Here is a 10,137-nt window from a genome sequence, read left to right as displayed (position 1 = left end):
CAGTGCCTTGGAAAGCGGGCGATTGAGCCAAAAAGTTGAAGACCCCTGCATTAAACGAAATATTCGATTATACGGATTTTTCTGCATTACCTTTACGGTGTCGGAGCTAGGGGTTGGAAATAAGTTTGAGGAGGAAAGTGAATTGGGCTAACATACATCCTTATAATTTTGTCAAGGTAAACATGGCGGTGACCTTTACATCAAACGACGCACAAACACGACGTTCGTTTCAGTTAAGCTACGTCGTAGATGCTTGGCTGGAGCGTCCAACTTGGTCGTATCAAACCACCCAAAGAAATTACATCATAAAGTTTAACAAGATAACCGGGACGTTAGCACATCCACATTGTACTCACAGCTTTTTTTAACAAAACTTAAACGACATTGCTTCACAAATCTGATTAGTTGAACTTAATAGCGGTCGGTCGCCAATTGAGGAAATAAAAACAAAATTATGTTTCAAAGGAACGAAAGCTCGAAGGCGGACTTAATCGCCAGATGGCAAAGGTTTCAGCAACAGCTTATGCTATCTAGGTACTATCCTATTTCGGTCGTTGATTCTCTGACAAAGAAACTTGAGCGACATTGCTCCAACCCATTGGTTCCCTATGGGTTGAACTAAATTAAGGTCAGCAACTACCTAAATAGAAAAGATCAAATAAAATATGATTCAACAGACTTGCAACAAAACTGACAGCTAGACGACAGACTCATTGCGAGCATGACGCAATCAGACCTTGCCTGCCCACCGAGAATAAAAATGAAACCCAGCCAATGATGATAAAAACGCGACCAGGTGTAACTCCGACTGGCTAACCCATACCTAAAAAAGCAAACTTTACCAAAAAATTGTCAAACAACAAAAATAATTCTGCGAAGGCCGAGGTCCTCAACACGTAGGTTGGGACTATAACGTCCGAATTTTAGGCGCTATTTCGAAAAAATCGCTTGGTACTTTGTGGAAGGCCCTACCGGTTCTTCAAGCCTTTTGGTACGGGTTGAAAAACCACCATCTCGCATTTGATCACAAGATTGCAGGGCACTAACCAAAGTCAGAAACTCATTCAACCACCTTTGCCAAGCAAACAGAGTGGAGAAGTAATGTACATTTTAAAAGTCGAACTAATAAGGAAAAACTGGTAACCTAAGTCGTCTAAATTCACAAATTCTGTCCAAGGTCGTTTGACATTCCACCAGCTTCAGCTTACCACAAGATGGTCACCATTCGGCAGATTCTAAAGGTCAAACAAACAAAATCTCATCTCTGTCTGTATGGATAAATGTAAAATTCAACAAAGTTAGGTAATGAATCAAATGTATAATCACTATGCTATTTACTACAGACTTTGGGAATCAAAACGTAACAATTGAAAAAAGTAATAACTGCATATTGCACAGAAGAAACACAAATACTATGAATTTGGAACAAAAAATCACAATGATAGAAAAAATGTATGAATACACTCTTGATGAAAGCTGGTTTATGTGTACCACTCGTTGAGACCCCAAAAATAGTTTGATTGTCTATGCAGGTATTTCATGTTGTACTAAGCTCACATTCTCTTTCACAGCATTCCGAAAACCGCCATCTTTGAACTGGAGAAATAACTTTTAAACCTGTTTCACTGCACATAAAATGAAGATCTACATGTGATCAAGTTTATAAATATGGGGTAGTATAAGTTTCTTTAAATGACAAGGGGTACAAAAGTGCATATAGTTTGCAAGTTCAAAAATGTTTTCAATTCAGAAAATATTGGAGGTGACAAAACTTTTTTAGACATAAATCAGGGTTAGTAATTTTGGTAGAGCTACTAATGTGAGAACTCAGATCATGAAAGTTTGCTCAACAACAATAGGTGGCACAAAGAGGACAATAATTTTAGGGTTAAGAAGGTTGGGAAATACGTTTTTAGCTCAGTTTCATTGTTATCTTTATTACAAAAATTCACCTAAATCCTAACCATTCTACACAGTTTTGATTTTAAATATTTGTTTATGCTCTATACACCACCCATCAGTAGTTCACAATTTTTTTGATATTTGACTGTGTTTTTACAGAAATCTTCCTGAACCAACATGCACTCAAAACAGATGATTCAGAAATCCACCTGAACCAATGTACACTCAATGCAGATTGATTTTGATATTTAGGTTCTCACATTAGTAGCTTTACCTGCTTATATCACCAACCCTGTCATTTTTCGGATAATGTTTGGCTTAACTGCACGTTGTGATTGCAAAAAAAATGAAAATGAAAATAGTTGGCATAATCGGACTAGAATGCTGGTTACAACGTATCAAAGATTTCATATTCCTCCCATTCTTCAATATCAAAAAGCGGAACAGCAAATTTGACTGGGGTGGCCCTCATCATAACAATTCCATTTGGGTTAACCATCACTGAAATCTGATCCTTGCTTAAAAATTTTCCCATTGACTTTTTGGGAAAGAGGTCAAGCAGATCATATGCACCACTGGGTATTCCTAGCTGACTGAGAGAAAATGAATGATTATATGGAGTTCCATCGGTCCTTGTGCTTAATACCGCAACAGCATATTGACCATTCTGCAGTGGGCGACTCCAAGTCTGAAAGAAACATACATATAGATTAATTATACAAGCCCATGACACAAACTTGCACATGAGATCAGTTAACCACACCAGTACCATACAACTTAAATATATATATATATACTGGTGCAGCAGGGGACTTCAAGTCTAAATGAAAATACATACCAATTAAATATACGAGCTCATCGCACTAACCTGTCATTTAACCATATTCAAACATTTAACCACACCAGTACTGTATAACTTAAAAAATATACTGATGCTCTTGAAACAACAAAACAAAAAATGTTATACCGCTCACAACAAGGGTGTGGAGTGTGCTAAAAACTTGCTGACTCATGCCTCAACTGCACTCTTAAGTTGATTTTACAAACTGCAGAACCACAACTATACAGACAATTTGCATTGAGCATAATACCAAAAAAATAGTTACACATGCCCAATATTGTATGTGAATTTGTCTTGTGTACATTTTAAAATATACATTTATCAATACCTGTATTTTGTCTTTATTTAGCCATCTTTTTCCTTGTATTCCCATAGGGTCCTGACTTACAGCAATTACTTCCTTGTTTTGCAAAATTTGAACAAATTCAGGTTTGATGTCCCTGAGATCATTTGACATAAACAGTGGTGCAGCCAGGATAGCCCACATTCCTAGACAATGTTAATGTTAATGTTCTTGTTATTTACTATTTGTGAAAACTGGAGTAAAATGTTAAGTGGTTAACTAAAACAGGTGGCCTGTTACTTATTATATTTTAAAATTGTAACATTGAGATTCAATGTTATCACTCGACCATTGGTGCGCACTGTGTTTTTTCTACCGCCCTTTTGTGTGTGTGTTTCGCCGCCCTTTTCGCTTTATAATAACTTGTGTTTGCAATGTATGTCATTACCCTGATGAAGGTGTTTCGTATGGGACATCGAAACGTTGGCATATTAAAATAAAAAGAACTGCAGGAAGAGCTAAAAATTTTGTTGATTGAGATTCAATATCCAATATGTAAAAGTAAAAAAAAACATCAGACATGAGTGTATTAAAAAACAAAAATATCCTTGCTGATCTAAGAAAAACCACAAGTGTTGTTGCAATGACAACTTGAAAACTGTGTTCCTGCAAAAATTATGAAACTTTATTTGATAGTTATTACTAAGCAATGCACAAAATCACCAAAATCTTAGACAAAGGTCAGAACCCTGACTAATGATTGCTAGTATGGAAGGCTTTGCAGCCCAGCACATTATCATGTTGGAATTTGTTTGCATACTAGCACACCAGGTACATGTGGAAATGAACGATAAAATAGAAAAAAAATGTGTCAATAATTCATAGATTTCCAAAATCCATATGCATTTTAACAACTATGTCAGCATTAAAGGTAGTAAATCGCAGTAGGCCAGTCCCATTAAAGGCCTGGCACATTGTGATTTATATATGAGTGTGCCTTGAACGCTGGTCCGCATTGATGCTTCAGGGCTGATCCCAGTTAAAAAATTATGTTTACCTTAATTAAAAGTAGTACATACCAAATTGTGCCATGGATTGGTCAACACTCAAAGAATAATCTCCAACTATCAACATATCAGGGTCATTCCATTTTCCGGGGCCAGCAGCAGGTACTAGGACATTTTGATTTGTTGCCCACCACTCAATAATATTTACTATGTCATCCCATGAGTCTTGGATATCTCCATAGTTTCTCCACAAATTACAAATCTCGCCCAATTCAGTGTAGTTGACCTGTTTAAATCATTTGTTACAAAAATGCTTTCTAAGAGCTCTGACTCAAAGGTAAAATGTGTGAACAGATAAACCTGTTAATGTCGCAAAAATTATAAAAACAGGTCACTCTAATATTGGTTGACAATTATGGACATTGGGTTGGGGTAAGGGTTGTAATTACAACAACATTACATATTAATCTCAAATACAGCTTTTGGGATCAATATTCTGACTCACATTAAAATGAATCAAGGTGTTTAATACCACCCAATTTAGAGTAGAAAACATATACATACAGTCATTTGAATTAAACTGCAGGAATGAAATGCATTTGAAGTCTCAGCATCACGTTGATTTGTATTTTATTTTGATAAATTACATGGTTCAAATAGTAGGTTGCATAAATTGCTGATTTATAAAAATAAGAACTACTATTTTATATTTGTATATGACACAGAATAACAGTTACCTTTGTGTTTACATCAAAACTGTCCATCAACACTTGAAAAAACATCAGTTTAAAACTCACCTTTGGAGGAAGACCACCTTCATAGGCAGGCCAGCTGCAACTATAAACCATAGGTCGTCCAGTTTTGTTTAAGGCCTCACTCATTAATGGGTAGCCAACTGCTTTGGATGAGTCATTTGAGTAGCAACCATCAAATTTAAGCATGTCAATTCCCCACTCTGCAAAAGTATTTGCATCTGTTTCCTCATGACCTTGTGAGCCAGGATAACCACCACATGTTAATTTGCCATAGTCCTCATAAATACCCAGCTTTAAACCCTGCAAAAAAATAATATTTCTCAAAGAGATGCATGTGTCTGCATAAACTAATTTTGCCAAATCCCAATTTTAAGGGAATTTTTGGAATGGTACACCTGCAATACTTGTCTTGCCACTTAAGGTAAAACATGATTTAGACACAGTTCACCTAAATCTAGAGTGGGCCTGTTTTCAGTTGATTTTGCTTAGTTACATGCCCACTTGTTGTCGGTAAAGGGTCCTTAAATATTTCATTGTGTTGGATTAATTGCAGTTGCAATGCTATGAATATGCTCAAAACAGAATTCCACTTGTCCAAAACCATAGCAATTTAAATTTAAACCATAGAGATTCAAAAACATAACCATAACAATTTAAATTTGTTACGCAGCATTTCTGCAAATGTTACCTTTCCATGAACATAGTCTGCAAGTGCTTTTATGCCATTGGGAAACCTTTCTGGGTCCCCATACAATCGTCCAGTTGCATCACGTTCTTTCGCCATCCAACAATCATCAATATTAACATACATGTAGCCAACATCCTTCCATCCATCCTTATCTAATCTGCACAATTAATTTTGTAACATTAAAATAGTTAATGAGCTTGCAGGAACCAATATGACAGTGACACCAACAAATATGATCTGTCTTCTGAGCAACAATGTATGTTGGTTTCAGTTGATTAAAAAAAGGTATTATTTGCAGAACTTAGTAGACCACCCATCCAACAGCTAATATCATATCTTTCGTGACTGGGAAAAGCAGATAGCAGATTGGTTTAAACTAGGAGGCAAATCCCTGATCAAATTGTTGATTAAATGATAAAAACACTTTGAGCAAAAAAGTAAAATTTACCTGTCAGCCATGTCCATGAAAAGCTTCTCACTAATGCATGACTCAGGAAAGCTGTGACAATCAGTAATACATCGAAATCTTTCCCAGGCCAACCATCCCATTGGAGGTGTTCTTGCTACCCCATTGTTCATGCAATTAGCACCAGCAAGGCAAGCAAAAAGTATAACTATTATCAGTTTCATTTTCTTATCTAACCCTAAAACAACTTTAAGATTATTAAGCAACACAGGAAACGGGCAGACAAAGCTTAATCGTTAATGCAAAAAACGTAAAAATTTAAGTTTGTTTGTTGAACAAGCGCCAGGCAAAGTATGTTACAAATTACATGATCTTGACATATGGCATTAGATTTCGTCAAAGCTAAAATTACGTACAACTACCTAAAAGTTTCAAAACGTATATACTGGTAGTGGTAAGTTGGTAACCGTTGTGAATCGGATTTAAAATACCCGAATCTTTATGAACTTAAAATATTTTTTTCGACCTTTTGTGCCTAACAAATGAAAATCAAAACTGCAATAAAACGCATGCTCGTTGCTAATAGTGTTTGGCACACAATCGTTTCTTTTCAGACAGCACATGACTGTCGGTCGTCGGCAAACATCACGCTTGCACAAATATGTGCTGTGCGGCACAAATCTGTGTTTGTTTGGCTAGAGCAGGGGTCAACATCCTTTTGCACGGAGCGGGCCAATACCAAGATTCCCACGTCGCACTTTAAGATCAGTTTTCTCGTTGTTTACGTTTTACCAACTTTGTAAAAAAATATGGACAGAAATTCGGTCAACAAAATAATAATAAAACCCGGTGGAAGGCTGTCATGCAACTAGCCTATATGATCAAATCTTAGTTAATTCACGAGTATTGGGTTTGGGCTAGTTGGGGCAAAGAGAAACGTACGATTGTAATGAAGAAGAAAGAAGAATCTTGGGGATTCATACTAAAGAGCGTCCGCAGCGTTCCAATTCCACCAAAAGTGACCGAGTATAAACTTTGTGAAGCCTTGACGCGTCTACAACACTCAAAAAAGGCAAAATAGAGTTTGTTTTCGCTTTTGAGTTAAAAATTTATTTAACCCATTATTCCTGTCGCTTTTGATGGATGGAAAATTCAAGCAATGATATCGAAAATTTTATTTCGGGTTTCCGAATCTAAAATTCAGAATAAGGGGATTCTTTTCCAAACACTTGACGCCATAGAAAACACAATGTCAGATTTAATTTTTAAAAGCAACTTGCCAATTGTGTTATTGCGGTACAGGATTGGCAATTTGATAGTTTACAAACACCAGTGCGGAACATGAACAGCTGTTTAGGCCTACTGCAGACGATACATTCTTTTGATAACATTTGTTAAAGGCCGTTTTGAGTGAAACACGAGACTCACTGTTTCCTAAACAGAGACAAATTGATACATTGCTGGTTGACACCTCGACCTCGCAACTACGATATGAAAACGCCTGAGCTATTTTGCGACGACTAGGTTTAAAAGAAATTAGATACGATTGTTCTCAGCAAACATTGATTGCGAAAAGGAAACTATTCTTTTCCAAACGGGATTTAAATTGCATAACGCTGTAAACAACCTAATTACACGAGTAGTTTCTCGAAGGATAGTCTGCATACAAACTGACTGATGAGCTTTAAGAGCAGTAGTTAATAATAGGATTGTATGAGTGATCAACGATTTGGAACTAAGTATTTTTGCCCCACCCACCATACATTGTTTGGGCTTGGTGCTTCTTTAGTTACATCGAGTTTTCATCTGATGACAGTCTATATTGCCTGGCACTGGGATTTATAGCAAACAAGCAAGTGAAAGGATGAGCCAGGTAAGAAGTCAAACGCCCACTGCCGCAAAAAAGCGTCCAAGCCGAGTGGACAAGGCAAATCACATGAATAGAATGCAGTCGAGATCATACATGAATCAAATCGAGGTGCTGGAGAACAACATACGAAAACAGTTAAAGGTACTTGCATTTTTAATGTACTTTAAGGTGAGGTGCGTTCATTTCGCTAGATGACAAAATCGTAGCGACATAACTTAGCTACAACAATCATCAAGTGAGAATTGAATACTGACGCAAAGTTACAATAATGATTTAGTCATATATGAGTTTGGTTGTAACAACAACTTTGTACCCGTGAATTTCGGCAAAGTTTTATAAAGACAGTGATACCATAACACTTTCACCTTGAAGCTACCTTCACACTTGTTCGGTCGGAACATCACACATTTAAAAATAGGACTCCTTGGGTTTGTTTTACGCTTTACCATCGTCAAGGCTTTTATCGCCAAACCTAACCAAGGCAAAAAATCGGTTGCAAGCTAAATTTTATTAGTCAATTACACGGAACTTATAGGAAAAGTTTTCAAAGTTTAAATCCTGCTAAACTGTGATATTAAGTAGTTTTTTAAGCCAAATGACTATTCCGCAGGTTATCGAAAAAGAAAAGCTTCAAGTCAGCAAGTATCTGCGCTTTCTGCGTACAAGCTCCGGCTCCAATAGTCTGTCCATGGCTCCGGTAGGACGCCATGATCGTCCGAGAGTTCGACCAGCCACTGCAAGACCCTCATCCCGCCTCAAGTTCGGCTGCGATGGCAACGCAAATCACAGTTACATGGTGTCTGATCCTAATTCGGGTTGGTCGGGTTCTGACGCTGGCGATGCTGTGAGCGGCGTGAGAGCAAAATCAGCGTGCATGAGCAGGGCAAGGATCAACGAATTTCAAACAACTATGTCAAGGTCTGTGTATTTTGGGGTTCGTATCAGTAATTCTAAGTCGCTGTAGTTTCTTTCTTATACTGTATGCTTACATGTGCAATGTCGCTGTAGTTCCTTAAAAAAATAAACGCTCACAAAAACAAAATCGAGCTTTGAATCTTACAGTTGGTTTTGTAAACAACCAGCTTTATTGGCGAACCTATTTCCATGCTCTTTGTACCATTGTTAATATCTCACACTATTAATTTCAACTAAACCCAAATCTGAACAACTGTTTGTAGAATACGGAAAGTCGAAGATTCATTACGAAAGCGCGTGTCATGGATTGACGGTGGCGACGGAGGCGATGAAGGAATTAAAGGCTACTCGGAGGGCATTCGAGCTTATTCACACAAACTAAGTGTAAGTGGGGAACCGGTAAGAAGGTCCTCATCTACACAGTACGAAGACCCTGTCAAAGAAACTCTAAACGAACCGGGAAATCAAATTGACCATCGTTCTGACATTTCAAGCGTCACCTCTCCACGACGTGCTGCATCAGCCTCAAAACGAAAGGTGAAAACTGTCCATGCTATTAACGTCACCTTTCCCTTTCCTGTGACCCCTGACAAGTTCATGCAGGAAAAGGTGGAGACTACCGCCACCCCGCGAAGGAAAGGTTTGGCCACTACAGTAATACCGATCACAAAGGGAAGACGTCTAAGTCGCACAGACATTTGATCGAATTTTAAACATGATTTGCAGCATCGAAGCAGTGGCGTAGGAGCATATGCTGCCGCCCCTAGCTTTCGTTGAAAATGCCGCCCTAAGTAGACTGCATCAAATTTTGAAACAGTTTCATGTTCAAGCAATCTTTTCAATAAAAATAATTGTTACATCTCCAAGTTCAGTTACGCATGATTAACTTGTCTCACTGTTCCCCTGCTATGACGTTACAATCGCCATGTGCGTAACAGTAAAATTGGAAGGCCGTTGTCTGTATGTTGCAATGATTGGTTCGTTTTACTGTACAACGTGGTCGAGTGAGGTGACTTTATTACTGCATTAAGTAAATTCGTTTGTGTTGCATTTTTAGAGACGAATAAGGCTAAATTAAATATTGTGACGACTGACTAATTAATCTTCAAGTGAAGCCTGTTTACCGTGATTGTCGGTGAGTGTTTAATTCGATTTGTGACCTAAATTAATTTTTATGTGTGACTTATGACATGCTGTATTTTCCTATAGTGATTGCAGCAATTGTTTCATCGTCTTGCAACTGTTGATACGTGAACTGTACCTGTTGACCTGTGTCGCAAAATAGTTGGTAAGTTAATCATTGGCATTTTTGTGCGTTGACATATGTCAATGTGTTTCGTTTTCTTGTTTAGAAAACCGTTCCGGTCCCCATTTTCGTTCTCAACCCTGTTTCTGTCCGTTCCTGATTGTGTACGACGTTGTGGTTGTTGTCGCTGTGGATTATTACACGTGACTAGGGAAGTGTGATTT

The 10,137-nt window shown here is 37.7% G+C and overlaps 2 protein-coding genes across 2 annotated transcripts; one reads left to right on the top strand and one right to left on the bottom strand.

The window, feature by feature from the left end:
* Positions 1–1,317: 1,317 nt before the first annotated feature.
* Positions 1,318–6,908, bottom strand: LOC145205261 (alpha-N-acetylgalactosaminidase-like). The gene is made up of 6 exons (XM_080077941.1): positions 5,925–6,908; positions 5,477–5,633; positions 4,831–5,088; positions 4,106–4,319; positions 3,072–3,232; positions 1,318–2,590 (listed from the first exon to the last, which is right to left on the bottom strand). The coding sequence occupies exons 1-6, from the start codon at positions 6,104–6,106 to the stop codon at positions 2,291–2,293; spliced, it is 1,272 nt and encodes a 423-aa protein (XP_079934067.1). The 5' UTR covers positions 6,107–6,908; the 3' UTR covers positions 1,318–2,290.
* Positions 6,909–7,746: 838 nt separating this feature from the next.
* Positions 7,747–9,369, top strand: LOC145226106 (uncharacterized). Its single transcript, XM_080092267.1, has 3 exons — positions 7,747–7,893; positions 8,363–8,670; positions 8,931–9,369. The coding sequence occupies exons 1-3, from the start codon at positions 7,747–7,749 to the stop codon at positions 9,367–9,369; spliced, it is 894 nt and encodes a 297-aa protein (XP_079948393.1).
* The last annotated feature ends 768 nt before the right edge of the window (positions 9,370–10,137 follow it).

This window comes from Phallusia mammillata, chromosome 1 (assembly GCF_965637545.1).
Source record: "Phallusia mammillata chromosome 1, kaPhaMamm4.hap1.1, whole genome shotgun sequence".
NCBI lineage: Eukaryota > Metazoa > Chordata > Ascidiacea > Phlebobranchia > Ascidiidae > Phallusia > Phallusia mammillata.
The sequence above is the reverse complement of the archived record's forward strand: the minus strand, read 5'-3'. Positions and strand labels throughout refer to the sequence as shown.

Coding starts and splice junctions, on each gene's coding strand:
- LOC145205261 (XM_080077941.1), bottom strand. CDS start 6,106: ATGAAACTGATAATAGTTATACTTTTTGCTTGCCTTGCTGGTGCTAAT. Junction 5,089..5,476: donor CAGACTATGTTCATGGAAAG/GTAACATTTGCA, acceptor ATTTTTTTGCAG/GGTTTAAAGCTGGGTATTTA. Junction 3,233..4,105: donor CCAATCCATGGCACAATTTG/GTATGTACTACT, acceptor AACATTGTCTAG/GAATGTGGGCTATCCTGGCT.
- LOC145226106 (XM_080092267.1), top strand. CDS start 7,747: ATGAGCCAGGTAAGAAGTCAAACGCCCACTGCCGCAAAAAAGCGTCCA. Junction 7,894..8,362: donor ACATACGAAAACAGTTAAAG/GTACTTGCATTT, acceptor ACTATTCCGCAG/GTTATCGAAAAAGAAAAGCT. Junction 8,671..8,930: donor TTTCAAACAACTATGTCAAG/GTCTGTGTATTT, acceptor AACTGTTTGTAG/AATACGGAAAGTCGAAGATT.